Below are 20,383 nucleotides of genomic sequence, written 5' to 3'. Positions count from 1 at the left end.
TCGGCTGTAGGTCGGAAAGTTGACGGAAAAGTAATCATGATTTTCAAGAGGTCAAATTATTTCAATAAAACAGTTGTCAATATTTATTCGGTATTCGATAGATGGTTTTAATTCGATTTTTCTTTTTTGTGTTTTTGTTTTCTTTTTATCGTTAACAATAAATGACCTCTATAAGTTATACTTTATGCGGTCAACCACAATTCAAACAGATTCACATAATTATTTTATTTTTTACAATTACAGAAAAGCAAGCCCACTAGTTGCTGCATGTGCCAATAGTACGTCGATTGCTTGTTGTGTTTCCAAAAGTAATCGGGTTTCATTTATCCAATCGGAGGCAATGTTCCGTGATGCACCTTGTAATAAATTGGCATAACGAAGTGCTTGTGTGAAGTTTCCACGATCGACACAATATCTAAACAAAAAAAAAAGTGCCATTAATGTTACTCTACGATCCTCTTTCGAAACAATTTACAATAAAAATGTGTCAATACCCACCTCGTTCTATCTAAAATTTCAAATGTGTTTAGTTTGGCATAATCGATTGCTTCATTGTTGAGTTCGGCCTGGGAAATCAATTGTTTTGGTTGAATCACCAGTGCTGATTGCAAGTAAGACAAAAAGTATGTAACAATTGAAGCATCTCCATCGGGCACAAGAGCCAATTGACGAGCCACTTTCTCAACATTAAGGAATCGTTCACGAATCGCATTCTCTGGATAAACACCACGAGCTTTGGCCTCCTCTGGAAGGGCATCCAAAATCACATTCACCAGCTCGTCTTTTTCTATTTTAAAATAAAAATTCAATTCATTTGTTTTTTCTTCAAAAACAAAAATAAGCAAATTTCAATTACCTGATGCTCTTCTGACTGCTTCGACTTCGGCTTTCAGTGGTTTCAATTGGTTCTGCCACGATTGTTTTGAGTCAACGGTTCGCATTGATGACCATAATGCTGAACAGGCACTCCAAAGGGCTTGCGCTTGATGAACTTGACGATCGGCGTCGGCACGAGCTAACAAAAAACTTCTATTATTATTATGTACTTATTCAAAGTAAAATATAACATATAAAATGGGATACGTCTGAAACAATTATTACATTTCTACCGAATTAGCTAAATATGAAAATTAATATATAAACTACAATACGTGAAAGGTAGCAACTGTGCTCAATTAAGCTCACAAACCTTGTAGTTCTCCCTCGATTTCTTTAAGCATAATATTAGATGGAATGAGACGATTAGTGATGCAATTGTGGAAAAAATGATATGAACATGAAATATTAATTAACTTATTAGATAATCGATTTGTTTCATTTCATTTCCGTAAAAATTTTCGTTTTCAATAAAGAAATACATAAATAAGATGATCTATGTACAAAACCTATTTCAGAGAGATATTTTCAAAAGAATGGCGGTACCTTTAAGTGCTGAATCCATGCCCTTGAGTTTACCCAACATGGTGGCCAATTGAAGTTTGTATGCCGATTGTTCAACGCTCAATTTTTCGTTGAGCTCATTGTTGAAGATACGACGAAGTTCCTTTTCTTTTTCACTTAGAGCATCTTGCAAATGATCGCTGTGAGCTTCTGTCTGTACTTTCAGTTGTTTACGAAGTTTTCCTTCACTTTCGGCTTGAATGCGCAAGATTTTCTTTTGATTTTCAATATTTATTTTTTGTTTCTCTTTTTCCAAAAGGTATTCAACTTGACGATTAACGGCCTCCGTTTGATCTTCACCTTTCAATGCATCGAGTGCACGTCTCAAACGAGTCTCACCTTCGGCATTCAATTTTTGCAATTCTTTTTGATAGGCCAACACATGTGAATATGCATGAACAATAAATAGATCAATATCGTCTTTGCTCAGGTTTAAGTTCTTTGCACTTAAATCAACGCCGGGAAACAATGCTTGCACTTGATCGACAAAATAGTGACGTGCCTCTTCCACTTTTTTCCAGTATTTTTCCGACAATTTTGCTGAATCCTTTGCTTCGTACAATGAATCTTTGGATTTATTCAATTGATCAGCAATAACGGCGATATTTCGTTGTGTTTTCTCAATAATTTCCGGTGCAACATTTTTTCCAACCGATTTTATATGCTTTTCCAATTTATCGATATGGGCTCGTGCAGCTTGTGCTGTTCTCTCAGCGCTCTCAACGGCGCTATCACGAGCTGCCGTTTTATTCTTTAAAACTGACCACAAACTATGATCGGATTGTTCAATGACACGATCCACAACCGCTTTCACATCCTCACCATATTCTTTTAATATTTTAATTGCATTTTGGTATTCCTTGACAGCAATATGAGCAGCAACTTCAATGTCTTTTTCCAAATCGGCGAATCTAAATAGTATGCAAAATGTGAAAAATTAAGATTTAAAATTTTAAACCAATATTCAAAATATCATACGTTTGTGGTAATGGTTGTGTCAAAACCGGTGGCAATTTTACGGGTTCGCTTGGTTTTGGATCGGCTTGTGGTTTTGGTTTTGCCACCTTGGTGTCGGCTGCAGACGATGGTGGTGATGGTGGTGCCGATGGCTTTTTAGCAGCCGGTGAATCAGATGTTGCCGTTGGCTTTGGTGCTGTGATCGATGGCAAAGGTGGTGATGCCACAGCAGCCGATAATGATGATGATGAACCTTGTTAAATGAAATATACGTGATAAATAATGAACATGTGACTGAAACTGAACAAGACTATAAATACTTTTAACGGGTGCCGGCTTTTCAGTTTGTTTGGCCGTTTTATCGTCACCAAAATAGCCAACTATGGAGTCCTTAACACCGACCACTTTCTGCGTTGCATTTTGAATTGATTTTGATGCTTCGCTTACAACATTTCCCTCTTCCTGAAGTAAAATCTTCAGTAGTGGATCCGCTGCTGGAACTGTATCGACAATAGATTTGCGGAACTTTTCATCGGACCTACATTGATGAGAATAAACGTTGATGAATTTACACCGTTGCGAAAAGAACTTGACTTACTTTGCATATGCAACAACACCAGCTGCGGCTGCGATAGGAGCAAGAAGCACCAAATACTTTCCAACGCCAGCCTCCTGTAGTTGATGTGGATTCGAGTGAATGCTTCTATGTTGTTTTATGCGCGATGCCAATCTGGAAACCTGTGAGCGAAATGGCATCCATAAAAGGCAAATTTAAAGAGAGAAAAAAACTCAGCGAATATTATCATATTATGTAATTGACGTGATGTATATTTGTGAACGAAACTTTAATCGTTATGATAAGATTTTGTCACTTGTTAGTCGACAATTTGGCATTACATGACTTTGACATCAAAAAACACATCATTTGCATTTTGATAGATTTTCGGAGTTTTTTTTTTTCTCGAAGAAAATTCATTGGTAATTTCGATCAATTACAAATATTCTAAGGTTATACGGCAATGTAGATGTGTACATACATACATATGTATTGGATCTAGTATAAAATACTTACGGTGGTTCTGTTCCACATTGCATTGTTATTTATTGTAAGCCGTATCATAGTCGTTTGAGTTCGGTTCGATCTTTCTCCCGTTCACTTAATTCAAATTCGACTTTTTTTAAATCAAAAAATCAAACTGCAACTTTCAGCGAACGAATCGATTTATCGCACCTGATGACAACTGCACAATTTTTGGATGTATTTTGACATTGAATTAGCATTTGACAGCTATTGCATGCATGTGTGTGTGTTGAAAAAAGACGGCCAGCGAAAGAAATGAGTGAATGAAAAAACGTAGTAGATTTTTCTAACCAAAAATATACATACATATATGTCAAATAATTCTCTAACCAACAATCAGGCCAAGAGAGAAAAAAATGTTTCGAGTTGCACGATCTGGTAATGAAATTCTAGAATTTCTTGTAAAATTTCAATTGATAAACTTTAAAATAATCGTTTTGAGTATAAAAGCAATAGCATCAATATTGATCATTCAATATTTTCGTGTCATTTACAGTGTTGGGGAGAACAAATGCGCTCGTCCATCACGCGCTTTCATCGACCGGAGCTCTTCAGTCAAATGTCGTGCGAAATGTTCCCAATCGAGGATTCACAGCTTTTAATGCAGGACTAACGAAATCACTTTGCGCTCCGGATGCATTGAAACATTTACGATGTCTGCCACAGCAAATTACACCAACGGCGCTTAGTGCACAGTTGGAATCGGTGCCAGTGCGAACTGTATGCAAACATTCAATTCATAAAGATAAACGGAAGACAGTGAAGGCGGTTATCAAGCGATTTTATCGACTTCATTGGGGCGGATGGATTCGAACTCGATGTGGTCGCCATAAAAAAATGCACAAAAAGAAAAGCAATCGCAAACATCGTTTGCGACAACACGTTCTTGTCAATAAAACGCAAGCCCATCTGCTTGATAAAATGGTAACCAATTTCTGGAAACGACCAAAATACTACATTGACGATCTGTATGAACCGTATCATGAGCGAACATACTATTATGCAGCACGAAAACCAATGCCAAAACCAGAAAAACCACTAACAAAACCACTATCTTGTTGGGAATTGTCTAAAGCGAATTATTGATGATGAAACGTTTAGAAAATAAATAGATTTTATTTGAAAAAAACCAATCAAAAGACCCGCATCTTATTTCATCTCAAATGAATAACAATATTATATATTTCAATCAATTAATAATTCCATCGAAAAATCGTTGTCTAAATTTTTGTTGATGTTTACAATGTATCAGCAACAACTTTGTTGCAAATTTTTCCAATTGATTCAATTTCACTTTCGATAACATCACCGGCAGCAAGGAATTCAGCGGGCTTTCTATGCATACCCACTCCAGACGGTGTACCGGTCAATATCACATCACCAGGCTTAAGAGTGATGGATCTATTTAAAAACAGACAAAGAACAGACATTTCTAAAACATAATTCGATGTGATGGTATATTTCACAAACTTACTGTGACAATAAATGTATGATATCATCAATACGGAAAATAAGTTCGCTGGTATTGCCTGATTGTTTTTTAATGCCATTAATGTCACAAGTAATTTTTAAATTATGTGGATCGGAAACAAGACTTTTATGTACAATAGCCGGTCCCAGTGGGCAAAACGTGTCCATTGATTTCCCAATTAAAAATTGGCCTCCATTACGTGCTTTTTGCCAGTCACGTGCCGAAATATCCTGAGCAACACTATAACCGAATACATAATCGAATGCATTTTCTTTGCTCACTTTTCTCGCCACTTTTCCGATAATGACGGCCAATTCAACCTCCCAGTCCAATTGCTGATAAAGAAATTTTGGTAAATGATAAGGGCGTCATTCATTTAACATTCAAATTTGACATGTTATATATGTTAAAAAAAACGAACATTTGTAATTGCGTGCAAAATCACGTCACCAGTTGGTCCAGTAATAGTGCTTGCAAATTTACTGAAAAACATTGGCTCCTTCGGTGCTTCTTTGTTTTGCTCTTGACAATGGCCCAGGTAATTCAATCCAATGCAAATGATTTTTTCGGGATTTTGTATTGGTGCCAATAATTTAATGTCATCGGTTAACGGTTCCCAATTGTTCGATTTCAAAAGGTCAGCATTTGGATTTGATTTGATCAATTCGATCATATCATTTGGTAATGATTGATCGAATGCCAAAAAGCATTTTCCATCATCGGATAGGGATCCAACATTAACTTTGGTGTCGTCACCTCTCTGGAAACGAATAAATCTCATCGCTTGATTGGTGGAATAGGATCGTGTTAAATGTGAACAATTTGTGGGCGTGTCGATTGGCAGCGATGGATTGAAGAGTGTTCTAAAATTGTTTGTAAGTATTTTGTTTTTGCTAGCACGAGTAAAATTTGTTAAAATCCTAACAGACATAATTGGTTATATGAATTCGTTATCTTTTCGTGTTATCACTATGGAATTAATTTTGGTCTTGATTGAATTATGTATGACAGTGTAATGCAATTATATTGAGAAGAAAGAAAATAAAAAAATAATTATTTTAACGTTACGACGCAAGATATTCAAATGATGTTATTTGATGAGTCAAACAATGTTTTTTGTCTATGATTAAACCTCAATCATACTTTACCGAAAATCGTAGAATGGTGAGACAGAGATAAAGGTGCCCAAACCAAAATAAATGATTAAAGAGAGTGGCGCAGTACAAATAGCGAAATAGAACCTTTCTCAAATGACAATTACACTTAACTGTTTGATATGTCAATAAATGTAAACAGTCTGCACACGATAAGTAAGCTTTTCAAAATATTTGGATGCCAGATGTTTACAATTTACCGCTAATATATTTTCGGAGCAAAAAAAATATATAAATAAATCATGTGATATTTTACAAAAAAGAAAAGAAAGAAATGAAGATTGTGTCTCATTTAAATAGAATATATTTACATCAGGACATAACCAGATATCGTTAGCGTGCAAAGTATCACAATTCCAAACGTACAAGAATGAATTTCAGCCTTTACAAAGTGTAGTAGAATCGTGGCATCATATGACATTTCGATTTGCACGTATATATCCACTTTGAACGGACATATGAGACGAGAATTATTACTATTACTCACGAGGTACAACTGACAGTCAAACTATATTCGATCAAAATACAGTTTTAATTCTATTATAAAATTTTGTGTTGTTTATTTTTTTTCAGCAAGGACTTTGCTACAATAAAACAGTTTCGAACGGTGCTGAAAAGCGATAAAACGTGAACCAAAATGTCTTTGATTGCCCGATCACTTTGTCGTACTCTAAACCAGGTGAATTTATCACAATGCGAACAAAACTTTTTTTTTTCTTCTTTTGCTCAATCCAATTGACTTTAACTTGGATTATATAAACATCTGAAATAGATAAATTGAGGTTATGCAATGACATCTTTTATTCGCAATACATATTTATCTATCTATCTATATATTTTTTTTTATCTTCAATGCTAAATGAATAATAATTTTTTTTTACATTGTTCCATGCAAACTGTGAGATTGTAGGCATCACGCGGAATTCATTCGACAGCATGTGTTCAGCAGGCAAGTCCTTGGGATTATATTTTGCACATTAAATCGTGAATATGCATATACATAATGATGAAAGAACTTTTATGTCCGTCTTTTAGGTCGCAAAACCAGAAAAGCGCATTAAATGCACTTTGATTCCGGGTGATGGTGTTGGTCCTGAGCTGGTCTACTCCGTGCAGGAAGTTTTCAAAGTAAAAAAAAATGATTTTTCTTCATGAGCTAAAGCTTCGAACAAAATATTTTAATCATACTGATGTGTTATTTTCAAGGCTGCAAACGTTCCTGTAGACTTTGAAACGTTTTTCTTCTCCGAAATTAATCCAGTGCTGAGCTCGAAACTTGAAGATGTAAGGGCATCCATTCAAAAAAATAAGATTTGTCTTAAGGTTAGTCCAATTTATTTTTAAATATGTTTAACCTTATCTGTGAAGCTATAAGAGTCACCGCAGAGGTGCGGGTATCTTTGAGCTGCTCCCATATTTTTGTACTTTTTATTAATTATTGTATGTTGATGCAATTTTCAGGGTATTTTGGCCACTCCAGACTACAGTCGAACTGGTGAGCTACAAACATTGAACATGAAATTGCGTAATGAATTGGATTTATTCGCAAATGTGGTGCATGTTCGTAGTTTACCCGGTGTTAAAACTCGTCATAATGTAAATACCATAATTTAAATGAATGTGGTGAGCCGCTCGTTGAGTTATAATCGTTTCGTGTTTTACATTTTTCATTTTAGAATATTGATTGTGTTATTATTCGAGAACAAACCGAAGGCGAATATTCGGCGTTAGAGCATGAATCAGTCGATGGTGTTGTTGAGTGTTTAAAAATTATTACCGCCAAAAAATCAATGCGCATTGCAAAATTCGCCTTTGATTATGCCACCAAAAATAATCGTAAGAAGGTTACTTGTGTGCACAAAGCCAACATCATGAAGCTCGGCGATGGTTTATTCTTACGAAGCTGTGAAGAGGTGAACGCGCACACATCAATTGTCGATTACTTTACGAATAAAAATTCATTTAAATGTTTGAATCTTTCAGATCTCGAAATTGTATCCACGTATCCAATTCGAGAAGATGATTGTTGACAATACAACTATGCAACTTGTATCAAATCCACATCAGGTAGATTATATTTAGCATTTTGTATTTACAATTAAATCATAGCATCTGGCATTTGATTTTAGTTCGATGTTATGGTTACACCAAATTTATACGGTAGCATCGTCGATAATATTGCTTGCGGTTTGGTTGGTGGTGCTGGTGTTGTAGCCGGTGCATCATATTCGGCTGAAACCTGTGTCTTTGAACCGGTAAGTACAGATAGCCGGTAAGCCACATCGTTTACGATTCTAATTTCATTTTCATTTGTTATACAGGGTGCGCGCCACACTTTCTCAGAAGCGGTTGGTAAAAATGTTGCCAATCCAACTGCCATGCTGTTGTGCAGCACAAAATTGTTGCGCCATGTAAATTTGCACAGTTATAGCGATATGATTACGAACGCAATCAATCGTGTATTGAAAGCTGGCAAAGTTCGAACCAAAGATCTTGGTGGACAAAATACAACCAATGAGTTCACTTTGGCTGTCATTGCGAATCTTAAATAAGTTACAACTGATGTATCCTGTGTGATGTAAATGCAAAATTTATCCGTTCGTATACACACTCTCTCTATCTCTAACCGTCACCTTCTCCCCCACCACACCCACATCCTTGAAATAAATTATATCCATATCCTTTCTCCTATATATCAATTAACCCATCTTTTCCAATAATGCATGCATACAGCTCGAGAGTCTCCTTTGATTACCCATTTTATGTTTTTTTTTCGGCCAAAAGTTACCAGCCGACGGCAAAATGAGAACTTAATACAAACTATTTGTTTTGGCTGTTTCAATTTTCAAGCTTGTGAATATAAATTCATATTTATTTAAATGATCTAGACAATATGAAAAAAAAAATAAATTAAATAATTGTTTCATTTAAAAAAAAAATCAGAAAAAACAGCATATTTTTGGTTTTTATTCATTTTAATATCATTTTTTTATTCATTTTTTATCAATGTCAAGCAAATGTAAAATTACTTAAAATATCATGAAAATTGATTTGCTTAGATTTTTGGATCTTGTTCGGTGAGTTTAACTATTTTCGCTGATTCTTCCCACAATTTCTTCGCTTTGTCCATGTCACTGGCGGCTGCGCTCAACGAATGTTCCTTACAGTCCATAAAATATTTGCCAGATACGTTGTTCAATTCATCCGAAACGGCACAATAAATGGTTGTTTGTGCACCCTGTACTGGTGTTTTAAAGAAACCCTTTGTTATCAATTTCATTGGATAATTCAATGGGAATGGAACACTGCGCCAGATGCCCGTATCAATCATGCCAGGATGCAATGAGTTAACCGTTACATTTGTGCCTTCCATACGTTTGGCCAATTCACGTGCAAAATAAATGTTTGCATACTTGGACACATAATACAAATAAGCGGCTGGCTTTGTATTGATTGGATTTAAATTGTTCAAATTGACCGAGGCCAAGCGATACAATTCGGATGCAACAATAACGATACGGCTTGGTGCTGATTTTTTAAGTAAATCAATCAATAAATGTGTTAGCAAGAATGGTCCGTAATGGTTAGTGGCCATTGTCAATTCAATGCCATCTTCACTTTTTGCACCACGAAATGCCAATGCCATACCAGCATTATGAATAAGCACATCTAATTTTGATTCGGTTTTATTAATATCAGCGGCAAATTCACGAATCGATTTCTGTGAGCTTAAATCCAATTTTTTGCATACCACATTTTTATTGCCGGTCTCTTTTTCAATTTCATCTAAAAGACAAATTAAAATTAATTTAAAAATCGAATCGAATTAAAACAAAAATCAAATTCCAAACCTTTAACTTCATTGGCTGCATTTAAATTACGACATGCCAAAATAATACGTGCACCACGCTTGGCAATATCTTTTGCAGTTTCACGGCCAATACCACCATTGGCACCCGTAATCAATACAGTTTTACCATCCATTTTGGCACGCGATTTACACTTTCCAAGTGTTAAGAAACAGTACAAACGAAGAACAGATATTGCAAATATAATCGAAGTAACAACTAGTGCGATTAGAATTTGAACAATCGGACAACTAAAATCGATTCCAACCATTGCTCAGTTAAAACAGCTACTGAAATAAAATGATTTAAAAAGAAAGAAAGAAAAAAAAAACAACGCATTACAAGAGGATTCAGTGATTGGAAATACGAGAAAAGAGAAAAAGTAAATAACACATAAGAGCGAAAAGGCCTTGAACATTGACATCGACATTTATTTATAATCACAAACTGAATTTCTTTGTCATGAAGAAAATGAAGAATGCCAAACACAACCCGGTAACACCGAAGATAAATGAAGGTTGAAAAACATTTGATCCGGTTTGAAGAAAAAAAAAAATATGATTGCATATTTTTGAAAACATGTTTTAAATATATGCTTTAAATCAGGTATAAGTATAACCCAGCTTCGCATCTAATAGCTCAAGTTCATTCAATGGTCGAGAAATTTGAACCACATGAAATAAAAAAATACGCAACGTATTGAAATAACAAAAAAACCAGTTCTTCCATAAAAAAATATATCGGAAAGTTCAATATTCAGTGGACTGTGATATGTTGTTTCATTCTTTTCTCCGTAAGTTTTTATGTTGCTTATGTTTCCACATGTATTTTGTTTTTGCAATACAAAAAGATTGTATGAGATTTGAAGTGAGATAGTGTTGCGTAACGAGATTGTATTTTAATGAGGTAATGTGGATGTCTTCACGCACGGAAACGTCTTGATTGGCAACATTACGGCAATTAAAGAGAAAGAGTGAAAGCAATTGAACTGCACTGTGAGAGTAACCTACAAAACATTTTGTATGATAATACTGGTTTTTTTCTATGTCTCGCAATAGTTTACGGAGTACTTGACAATCTCTTAAAATGGATAAAACTGGCTGCTGATCAGCAAGTGAATCATCGATTTTTTCCCTACATTTTCCGTTGATTCATTTTACGACACTTGAGCAATAAAAAAACCACATTACTTATAAGTCATTCGCAATTTAATAACATACATTGAAACATTTAAATGAGTACACGATATATTACTTTCTAAAAAAAAACTAATTTTCCGATCATCATCACGTTTTCGGGCGTATAATTGCTTCTGTAAGTGCTTTTTCTTTCAAATCAATGACAATGCTATCTTCATTCACAATGTTTGCTTGACAATATTATATTATCGTTAAATGATAATGTCATGCTATTTAAAAGAACGCAATTATTTTATTAAATTTTTGTTTTTAAATTGCCACCAAATCCCGCTGTTGTTCTTTAATTTGTTCTAACTTTTTCACTAATAATAAATAATGTTTTCATATAAATTTTCGTTTGAAATTGTGTAAAGTGTATTTCGTTTGAGTTTTTTTTGAATCCAATAAAAATCAACACTTACTCTTGATGTACTAGCAAAATGACGAAATGAATGGAACAATGATTAAAATTATATGGTTGCGAATTTCTGTTTAAAAATTTCAAATTCAATTGTACGCTTGAGACAAGTGTCGTGCATATGTAAGCACACGCGGCGGAGATGCAACAATAAAACTTAAAACTTGTCGTTATGAGTAAGTCTCATCGCAAAGAATATTGTTAACAATAAATATATATATATATTTTGTGTTTCGTTACCTTGGTCAGCATTTTGTTTAGTTTGGTAGACGTAAATCACAACACATTAAAATATCTTCCGATGAGTGGGGGACATAATACATTGATCAGAGACCTGAATCGACTTAAACTTTCGAATACCGACCCAACAAATTTTTTTTGTACAATTTGTATTCAAATTTGTTTCTCTCTCACACGCACACACACAGATACACTGGAATTTTCCTCTTTTGTATTTCTTCCAGTAGTATAAATAATAAAGAGTTGGTTATTCGTGATGTATACGAAACGATGATCTGTAATCAACTAGTTGCTTGCGCTCAACGTACAATGTTACAGCGTCGCACACATGAATGAAGCACAGCACTTTACACATCATCATCAACAACAACAACAAAAATAAATTCGCGTTTTCTTTTCTTATGTGTTGCATATCCATCGCGCGAGAAGGATGGCATGTTCAACAAAATCCATTACACGTTTTATTGTACCTGTTGCTCGACCTTTTCGTCTGCATTCAATGTCGCTCCGACACATAACCAGAAATAAACTCTATTTTTAAACAATTGATTTATAATTTTCTAGAAAATGACAATTTTTTGTTTGTTTTGTATTATTTTATACTTCTGAAGAGGAAAACAAATTATTAAAAATACATACACAAATATGGGTGTGACAATTTTTTTGTTGTTGTTTTTTTTTTTTCAAGCATAAATTTGTGCTTATTTTGGCACTACGTTTATTACCGCTTGTAAATCGCTATTTATATTTTTACAAAGACATTTGATCAAAATAAATTTAAAAATGAAAAAAACCACCTCAAAGTTCACCGAATGATGCACTTATGTTTTGAATGCACGGTGACCTAAAATCATCAAAGTTATTCAATACCGTCGTCAAATTAAAGTATGTTGAAGTGATTGTGACAATTAATCCAAAAATAATAACCGACACACAAATTAACGAATCGCAAGCAAATGAATCGGTACAGAAGCATAAATTAAAATCGGAACGTGCGATATATCGTTTCGGTTGTTTGGCAAATGTTCCATAGTTATCGTCGTGTCGATGCTGAAAATCACGTTGGTTAAAAATATCATCATCCGAATTGGCAATGGTTAGTTGATTGAAGGTCTCCCGTTCGTTTTGCTCATCAAAATCCCTTTCCATTCGAATTAAACGACGATAGAAAAGTGGTGGTAATATAAAAATCATTGGACCAGTTAGTGTTCCACCGATAATTCCCATGACCATATCAAATTGTGGCACCAACTCAGCAATGGTAACCGCCAAAGCAATTATTATCGACCGAAGAATGCAACGCTTGAAGTTGAAGTCTTTTATAAATGGAATGCAATAACAACAACAACAAAATTATTAACATTTTATGCGGAAAAGAGCAGCGTTTCGGCTTATAAACACAAACAAACCTCTTGGTATGCGTAAATATTCTTCGATATTTTGAAAGAGTGCCGAACTGCCGACGGCATGTGACAAACATAATTGCACCGTCACCAGCAATGTTACCGCATACAATAAATTACTGTTGGGTAAAATTTCCAAAACATTTGCCGCCGTTGCTATGCCATATTGATGGGCTGCTAATATTGTTGTGATTACGGCCAGAGTGCATGTTACTAAATATAAATCAAATTGAAATTTGTCGCATCAATAAAATTCCAAAAGCAAAGAATGATGCTATTTGTACCTGCTATTCCGTAACAAACTGCATTTCCAATTTCACGTTTATTTTGCATATCGACTTCAATAGTCATTAACATCGGATGGATATCAAATTGAAATGCAATCATACCATACACTTTTAGCATCATAATATAATCAGGTTGATCTAAACAATAGAATTATTTTTTTATTTATTCAATTTTTATCAAAATCGCATATTCATACCCAAACTAATTCCAACAAATGATTCACTTGAAACGCTATCATCGTCCAAAATACTGATCCAAATAAGAATTGAAACGGTGAGAACAGTCACAACCGATATGCTCGCAATTGTTCTATTGACAAATGCAAAAAATACTGTTGCATAAAATTAAAATTGAACATTTTTTGTCAATTGGAAATATTCGAAATACTTCATGTTCTTTGGACTTCCCAGCCACATAATCGGACACATGAAAAAGCCAAGCACAATTAACCAGTAGCAAAATGAAAACTGGAATTCATCATCGCTAATGCGTTGACCAATCAATTGTAGATTTTGTGAAGCTGAAAAGATACACATATAAGTAAAATACTTGAAATTCTTATGACAAAAATTGAAAAAATGCTTAAATTATTGCCACCCATACCGACTAAAATATTTGGAATTCCTGCACCAAATACCGTTATATTCAGCATAATATTCACAAAAATGTGCATTCGCTTGCCATAAGTCAATTCACCAACCGCAGCATATGGAGTTCTTTCTTGCAAAAAAAAAATCAAATCAAATGGAATGAGAACAATTTGTTTATTCGATTTATCACATCATCCTTACCGCTTCTTCTCGATAATATTTGGATCGAGTTTTTCGGCAATAATCCAACAACGTCCCAATACGATTGCCGTGTAAATTTGTATGGTAAGGACAAATACTAGCAATGGAATACCGTAGTAACCTAGATAAATTCGTGGAAATAATAAATGGATGCATCGAAAATGCACGAAAATATTTCAAATGTCCGTTATTATTTTACCGCATGAAATTAGGGCGCCCGGCAATGCAACGATTGGGAACACACCGAATAGATCAATAATACAAAGTGTAGCAAACAATACATTTAGTCCACGAACGCGACACAGTTTCTTTACACATATTTTAACTCGGTCTGTCCATGACGGTGGTTGAAATGTTTGGGGTAATATTCGTTCCATATTCACTGATCACTTGGTTTCTTCTACTTTATGGCAAACGAAACGATTTATTACAACGAATTTATTCCAGGATACATTTTCGATGTAACTTCAATTGAATGACAAACTGAAATGTGGCTTTCTAAATATCATTTTGACCAAAGTGGAAATAAATTGAAGCGATGGCAACAGAGCTGAAATTAGAATTGGAACCATATCTTTATATATAATCGAGTTTACTATTCGTACAAGCGTAAATCGTACACGCAAGTATAGCACTAGCCATAGGAAGCCATAGTATTTAACAACAATATCAAATAACCGTTGGCACAGTTAGCAACCATCTACACTTATACGCACTTCAACCAATTCGTTCACTTTTATGAAACCTAATTTGATATGCGATTCAATAGCACCGAATTAAATGCAATAATTTTCATTTTGATTTGATTCTAAATATTCAAATTCCATCCTAGTACGCGGTAGAATTGTTTCGCCAACAATTCGATAGATGGCACCACGTGTTGTGCAGATAATGTTTTTTTTTTCTTTCTTCTTCTCCTTTTGATTTATACATCAAACAAAAGTCAAATAAAATAGACAAATTCCCATAGTAGCAAATCAGTATATTGTTGACATTTCTCGACTCAGTTCGAAACAGTGCGCATTTTGCGTTTGCCAAAAAGGGTACATCATGTTTTTACATTTAAATTCAAACAAAAAATTCTCTTGTAAACACGCATAATTGGTGACTAGAGTGTGTTAAATTATAGTGGTGTAAACATGGTGTCGTCAAAGAAAATTATGTTTTTAGCATGTGGCTCATTCAATCCTCCCACTCCAATGCATTTGAGAATGTTCGGTACGTATAATATTTCATTGCAGATATTTTATTACGCTAGACACACATACACGCAATCACATTATATGTATGCTTTATCAACAAGATGATGTGATTGACAATTATAATTGTTTGTTTAATCAATAATTTTGAAATTGCAAAAAAAAAATGTTGAAAAAGAAAAAAAGAACAATTACAACATATTCTGCAAAAAGATAAAATGCAATTTATCGAAGAGTGTGAAAGTTGTTACGAACATTTTTACTTCGATTTGTGCCTCAATAAACAACATAAAATTGATGTCGTTCAAATTATATAAGAATAAATTTGTGATTTGTTTATCTGATAGAAATTGCACGTGATGAATTTCGCGAACGAGAAGAGTATGAAGTTATCGGTGGCATTATGTCTCCTGTCCATGATTCATATCGAAAACCTGACTTGGTTGCTGGTCTTCACAGATGCGCAATGGTTAAAATATCAATTCAATCATCTGAGTGGATTCGATTATCAGACTGGGAATGCAACGAACAAACTGACTGGACGCGTACACGTTGTGTGTTACAATATCATCAGGTAAAAAGAGGAAAATATTCTGATTAGAATGCATTTTCAATTCATTTTCTTTTTTTTTGGTTTAGAATTACATCAATTCAATTTTGAACGATAAAACATCGAATGGAGTTAATGGAACCATACCCAGTTGGTTACCACCTAACATTTACAAGTACAAAGGAAGCCGAGTACAAGTCAAACTATTGTGTGGTGCCGATTTGCTGGAATCATTTGCCACGCCAAATCTTTGGAAAGAAGATGATGTATGTAAATTATTATATTGATTTTCAAACAACACGAAGGAAAAGGCTCACTGTCGAAACAGAAGGCTTGCAACTGATTGATCGTATTTATTTTCTACCATACAATTTCTGTCTGATTGTAAATCCATTTTATGATTTTATTTTCTTTTTTAATGCATTTATTCATCTATATTCGCAAGCTTAATTTAACGAACACGGATGGAATGTATAAAGTCATCATCCGTGAAAATAAGCCGAAAGAAAAAAAATATTGATTTTCAATGAATCTCATTCATTAAGCCAAGACCAAAGTTTATTCCTTAAAAAAGTGTTTCTTGAAGCTGTCTCTCATTTGAAAAATTCTCGTAAAATGTCATCAATTTCAGATCGAAGCCATTCTTGGAGAGCACGGTATTGTGGTGATATCACGAAGCGGAAATTGTCCCGAAAAGTTTATCTTTCAGTCTGATTTGTTGACCAAATTCAAAAAGAAAATCGACATCGTGACAAATTGGGTTCCAAACGAGGTTAGTTCAACGTTAGCGCGTCGATATTTGCGTCGTGGTCTTTCTGTCAAGTATATGCTTGATGATAATGTGGTCGAATATCTTCGACAACAAAAATTGTACGGTGCTGATTCTAGGTAAGGACTCATTTTCATTCTCAACATTGTAAAAAGTTTTATTTTTATTTTCACCCAAAATTAACCGAATTTTTCTTATTAATTTCAGTAAACATATTTTGACACCGAGTCAGAGTGAAGCTGTATTGGTGCGACCGTTATCGCCAAATTATATAAACGACAATTATATTAAGAAAACAGATCAAGCCAATTATAATTATGAAACAATGGATGAAACGGATAATTCGCCAAAAAAGTCTTCGAAATGCGCAACGAGCGCATCCGCCAATAGTGATGATGGTCCGTCCGGTGATCGGTCACGTTTATTGTCGACGACAAATAGTCAAAAAACACGACTCAATCGTCCTGGTCAAGCCATTCAAATTCGTACAGATATGAACGGAACACGTACGATCGATCATGAAGATGAGGTGGGTGTCTGTAAAATAAGCACAATCACACTTTCACCCGATAATAAATCACTGGAAAAGAAAATCGAATATATATCCGATAATCAGCTAGACAAACTAACCAACGGTATCAATGATACCGATCATCACCATGATCATGTCACTGGCAAATCCAGTGATACACTTAGCGCTGAATGTTTGCCAAGCACTACGAAACGTAGCCAAAACGATCTTATTCAGTTTGTATTCACATCGCACGGAATTCGCGTAATTAGTGATAAAGAATATGTTGTTTAACTCTCCACCTTTGTACCAAATCCAAAAATGTCAAATTTACATATTCACGCCCACACCTACACACTATCTCAAGTGCACAAAACATAAGTATTTATATTGATATATATGCTCAAATTTGAAGAGACTATATTAAATTTATAACCAATAGATTCTAGAAAATATTTATGTTGATTTAGTTTCATTAGGAAATGAAAACACAGAGATATAAACATTTTTACATTTGCTCGGATATGCAATATCATTCTCAACAGCATACAAAAACATTTTGCTCAAATGCACAAGCATTGAAAGCACAGAAATTAACCACAATAATAATACTAATAATAATGATAGAACCAAGTTGTTGATCATGTAATTAGATCACGATTATACGCACAAAAATTCAATCGATTTTAAGAATTTTAGAGCGCAACAAATAATACACATTTTACGTAGAAAATACAACATACAAATAGACATCTATATCTAACTATATAACTATAGTTCGTCCACCAATTTGATTTTTCGTTTTCTATCTTATGTATAGACGATATGAGTGCTACAATTTAATTTTCTGCATGTATTTTACAGTTGACTATTAATTTTGTAGATTTTTCCAGTTGATTTCTTTTCGATATTACACATTATTCGGTTTTGTTTTCATTTTTATTAAAAAAAATCTATTTTCATTTCTTTTTCATTTTCAGGTTGAGACAAAAAGACGAAAAAAGTCTTCTGCATGCGATTTATGATAACTTATTGATATTTATTTAATCGATGTACTACAAAAAAAAAAAAACATTTTTTTGTCAAGTTCTTCTAATTGCAGATGAGTATACTATAAAGTGTATTGTGATGATGGTGTTATTCTTGTTGAACAAAAATCTAGTAGAAATACACACGTATTTGTCTGAATTGATTTTGCTCGACTTTTTTTATTGTTATATTTTTTTATGTAGAGATTCTTTTTTGTAAATTGTTTAGATTTTATTGTGTTGTATATTTATGAAAAAGAGTTGGAAATGAGTAAATGGTGTTTTTGAACATGATAGAGTTTTGAATTTGAAATAATGAAAAACATCTCAGTTGAATTTGCTATTTGCAATATTCAATTCGAATCACTGTTTATTTTATTTCATTTCAAAGTTCTATCATACTTAACAAATTACCAAATTAAATACATTGACTTAAAAGAATAAAGGACAAAATCAATTATAGAAAAAATCGACTGAATTGTTAAATAAGTGCATTGCAACGATGCAATTTTAAAATTCCAACCAAAATATAAATGAATAGTTTACATAGACAATGTTTTGAGTTTTATTTATCTTCTATTTTCTGTGAAGCTCTATTTGAAATACTTACCATACAGATACAGGCGAGAAAAATTGATAGACAGACAGATGCTTTAAATAATACAAATTTTGACGAATTTATTGAATCGTATGTCAATCAAAATGTTTTTTAGTCTATAATTTCTTTTCATTACTACAGTCGCACCATGGGGTCTCTTGATGATTGCAAATCAATTGAATATTAACAATCGTTACATTAACCACATCATCGATTCGTAATTTATTTATGCTGCTTATTCTATAATTAAGTGAGGACAGTCCGGTCTCACGATCACGTTTCCTAGTCACCTCTCTTTGATTAAAACATTTCGCTGTGTCTCGTTTGCGATGTGCTCGATCATGTATATGTCTGTAATGTGAATTTGGTTCGTTAATTTTTGGCACTGGAAAAAAGAGAGTCTAAATTTGTTGCTTACGCAAATGTATTATTTATTCCGGTTGTAATATTAATGGGTCGTACAACTGGTAGCTTGGCATCTTTTATACGAACATAAAATTCATCGTCTTCGAGTCCCCATCCCCAATATCGATTGGACATGCCATTCATTAGTTCAAAATGTTCACGTTTCACTAATAAAATGCCGCCGACAAATGTGTTGTAATGATATTTTGGATGTAAATCTGGTGCAGCAACATGAAATGGTCCATCTTTTGGATATTCATAGTGCAATTGATTATTTAATGGTAGCAAATCAACATCATGCATGGCAATATAGTCGTGGTCATTTTTTGTGTACACAAATCCAACGTTTATCAACGATGCACGATTGAAACGATAGCGATCCACTTGATTCAACACAAATATATGATGTGGTATTGATTGTTGATTTAAAAATGCTGTCATGTGCGGTGCAAACTGTAATAGCTCATCGAATCGATCACGAAATGGCACTAATATTGCTAGTTTTGGCTTATTTGCATTTGAATTTGAAACATCATTTTTATCCAAATGAATTTGTTGTGCAGTACGCGGTGAACTACTGCAATCACAGCTCTCTGAAATTATGTAATCAATTGATATTTGATAATTCATATTTTTGTTTTTGAAATCGATAGAATTTTATCGAAATAAATAGCGAAACTATACGGAATGAAGTAATAACGTACCGGGAGAGGCTGTGAGTAAAATGCTTATCAAGCATGTTGTTGCGAATGAAATTAAAATGCATGCACCACAGAATTTCATGTGTGCATTATTGAATTTCATTTTCTCTTATTTAATCAAGATCCTTGATTTTGATCTCATCATTGGTCATTTAAATAAAATCAAATCACAAAAAGTGAATCACTTACATATACTTTTGTTTGCAATCAGTAATTTTGACAGATTAAAACATACGAAACGATATCCACGCCATCGAGCGATGACAGTTCAAATTATCGCAGTCAATGGAAATTATTTGAATTGTTTGAAATCATTTGTTGAACAGTTGTTATTAGTGGTTTGATATGCGCAT

The 20,383-nt window shown here is 33.9% G+C and overlaps 8 protein-coding genes across 15 annotated transcripts; 3 read left to right on the top strand and 5 right to left on the bottom strand.

Moving 5' to 3' along the window:
- Positions 1 to 82: 82 nt before the first annotated feature.
- Positions 83 to 3,678, bottom strand: LOC116336765 (MICOS complex subunit Mic60). Of its 2 annotated transcripts, XM_031760879.1 has the most exons (9): positions 3,470 to 3,678; positions 2,996 to 3,135; positions 2,718 to 2,935; positions 2,419 to 2,650; positions 1,423 to 2,351; positions 1,190 to 1,210; positions 857 to 1,015; positions 499 to 787; positions 83 to 415 (listed from the first exon to the last, which is right to left on the bottom strand). In XM_031760879.1, exons 1-9 carry the CDS (start codon positions 3,515 to 3,517, stop codon positions 238 to 240), a joined length of 2,214 nt encoding a protein of 737 aa, XP_031616739.1. In that variant the 5' UTR covers positions 3,518 to 3,678; the 3' UTR covers positions 83 to 237. The 2 variants fall into 2 exon arrangements, with proteins under 2 accessions (XP_031616739.1, XP_031616740.1); XM_031760880.1 differs by lacking the exon at positions 1,190 to 1,210.
- A 46-nt stretch (positions 3,679 to 3,724) lies between these two features.
- On the top strand, positions 3,725 to 4,617 carry LOC116336769 (39S ribosomal protein L35, mitochondrial). Its single transcript, XM_031760888.1, has 2 exons — positions 3,725 to 3,856; positions 3,975 to 4,617. Exons 1-2 carry the CDS (start codon positions 3,835 to 3,837, stop codon positions 4,562 to 4,564), a joined length of 612 nt encoding a protein of 203 aa, XP_031616748.1. The 5' UTR covers positions 3,725 to 3,834; the 3' UTR covers positions 4,565 to 4,617.
- Positions 4,618 to 4,627: 10 nt separating this feature from the next.
- Positions 4,628 to 6,211, bottom strand: LOC116336767 (fumarylacetoacetate hydrolase domain-containing protein 2). 3 transcript variants are annotated; one of them, XM_031760883.1, is made up of 4 exons: positions 6,098 to 6,211; positions 5,371 to 5,937; positions 4,953 to 5,284; positions 4,628 to 4,879 (listed from the first exon to the last, which is right to left on the bottom strand). In XM_031760883.1, the coding sequence occupies exons 2-4, from the start codon at positions 5,878 to 5,880 to the stop codon at positions 4,717 to 4,719; spliced, it is 1,005 nt and encodes a 334-aa protein (XP_031616743.1). In that variant the 5' UTR covers positions 5,881 to 5,937; positions 6,098 to 6,211; the 3' UTR covers positions 4,628 to 4,716. The 3 variants fall into 3 exon arrangements, with proteins under 3 accessions (XP_031616743.1, XP_031616746.1, XP_031616745.1); XM_031760886.1 differs by having other exon boundaries at positions 5,371 to 5,842; XM_031760885.1 differs by having other exon boundaries at positions 5,371 to 5,812.
- Positions 6,212 to 6,432: 221 nt separating this feature from the next.
- LOC116336766 (isocitrate dehydrogenase [NAD] subunit beta, mitochondrial) lies at positions 6,433 to 9,006 on the top strand. Of its 2 annotated transcripts, XM_031760882.1 has the most exons (10): positions 6,433 to 6,593; positions 6,677 to 6,782; positions 7,014 to 7,052; positions 7,139 to 7,231; positions 7,310 to 7,426; positions 7,565 to 7,699; positions 7,780 to 8,016; positions 8,087 to 8,170; positions 8,233 to 8,358; positions 8,425 to 9,006. In XM_031760882.1, the coding sequence occupies exons 2-10, from the start codon at positions 6,741 to 6,743 to the stop codon at positions 8,653 to 8,655; spliced, it is 1,104 nt and encodes a 367-aa protein (XP_031616742.1). In that variant the 5' UTR covers positions 6,433 to 6,593; positions 6,677 to 6,740; the 3' UTR covers positions 8,656 to 9,006. The 2 variants fall into 2 exon arrangements, with proteins under 2 accessions (XP_031616742.1, XP_031616741.1); XM_031760881.1 differs by lacking the exon at positions 6,433 to 6,593 and having other exon boundaries at positions 6,600 to 6,782.
- Positions 9,007 to 9,087: 81 nt separating this feature from the next.
- On the bottom strand, positions 9,088 to 12,079 carry LOC116352644 (retinol dehydrogenase 14). 3 transcript variants are annotated; one of them, XM_031785376.1, is made up of 3 exons: positions 11,788 to 12,079; positions 9,955 to 10,238; positions 9,088 to 9,889 (listed from the first exon to the last, which is right to left on the bottom strand). In XM_031785376.1, the coding sequence occupies exons 2-3, from the start codon at positions 10,220 to 10,222 to the stop codon at positions 9,159 to 9,161; spliced, it is 999 nt and encodes a 332-aa protein (XP_031641236.1). In that variant the 5' UTR covers positions 10,223 to 10,238; positions 11,788 to 12,079; the 3' UTR covers positions 9,088 to 9,158. The 3 variants fall into 3 exon arrangements, with proteins under 3 accessions (XP_031641236.1, XP_031641237.1, XP_031641235.1); XM_031785377.1 differs by lacking the exon at positions 11,788 to 12,079 and adding an exon at positions 11,552 to 11,744 and having other exon boundaries at positions 9,955 to 10,241; XM_031785375.1 differs by lacking the exon at positions 11,788 to 12,079 and adding an exon at positions 11,552 to 11,744.
- A 430-nt stretch (positions 12,080 to 12,509) lies between these two features.
- LOC116336707 (proton-coupled amino acid transporter 3) lies at positions 12,510 to 14,836 on the bottom strand. The gene is made up of 8 exons (XM_031760756.1): positions 14,469 to 14,836; positions 14,270 to 14,390; positions 14,082 to 14,194; positions 13,866 to 13,998; positions 13,675 to 13,787; positions 13,475 to 13,615; positions 13,197 to 13,403; positions 12,510 to 13,103 (listed from the first exon to the last, which is right to left on the bottom strand). Exons 1-8 carry the CDS (start codon positions 14,644 to 14,646, stop codon positions 12,586 to 12,588), a joined length of 1,524 nt encoding a protein of 507 aa, XP_031616616.1. The 5' UTR covers positions 14,647 to 14,836; the 3' UTR covers positions 12,510 to 12,585.
- Positions 14,837 to 15,223: 387 nt separating this feature from the next.
- LOC116336708 (nicotinamide/nicotinic acid mononucleotide adenylyltransferase 3) lies at positions 15,224 to 18,880 on the top strand. Of its 2 annotated transcripts, XM_031760758.1 has the most exons (6): positions 15,228 to 15,487; positions 15,816 to 16,042; positions 16,108 to 16,284; positions 16,650 to 16,906; positions 16,995 to 17,316; positions 18,279 to 18,880. In XM_031760758.1, exons 1-6 carry the CDS (start codon positions 15,409 to 15,411, stop codon positions 18,321 to 18,323), a joined length of 1,107 nt encoding a protein of 368 aa, XP_031616618.1. In that variant the 5' UTR covers positions 15,228 to 15,408; the 3' UTR covers positions 18,324 to 18,880. The 2 variants fall into 2 exon arrangements, with proteins under 2 accessions (XP_031616617.1, XP_031616618.1); XM_031760757.1 differs by lacking the exon at positions 18,279 to 18,880 and having other exon boundaries at positions 15,224 to 15,487; positions 16,995 to 18,153.
- Positions 18,881 to 18,975: 95 nt separating this feature from the next.
- LOC116336709 (beta-1,4-galactosyltransferase 7) lies at positions 18,976 to 20,345 on the bottom strand. The gene is made up of 3 exons (XM_031760759.1): positions 20,034 to 20,345; positions 19,343 to 19,922; positions 18,976 to 19,275 (listed from the first exon to the last, which is right to left on the bottom strand). Exons 1-3 carry the CDS (start codon positions 20,131 to 20,133, stop codon positions 19,041 to 19,043), a joined length of 915 nt encoding a protein of 304 aa, XP_031616619.1. The 5' UTR covers positions 20,134 to 20,345; the 3' UTR covers positions 18,976 to 19,040.
- Between the last annotated feature and the right edge of the window lie 38 nt (positions 20,346 to 20,383).

Source organism: Contarinia nasturtii, unplaced genomic scaffold (genome assembly GCF_009176525.2).
Source record: "Contarinia nasturtii isolate CC-2019 unplaced genomic scaffold, AAFC_CNas_1.1 Cnas_scaffold_187, whole genome shotgun sequence".
Lineage (NCBI taxonomy): Eukaryota > Metazoa > Arthropoda > Insecta > Diptera > Cecidomyiidae > Contarinia > Contarinia nasturtii.
This window is presented reverse-complemented; position numbering and strand designations above follow the sequence as displayed.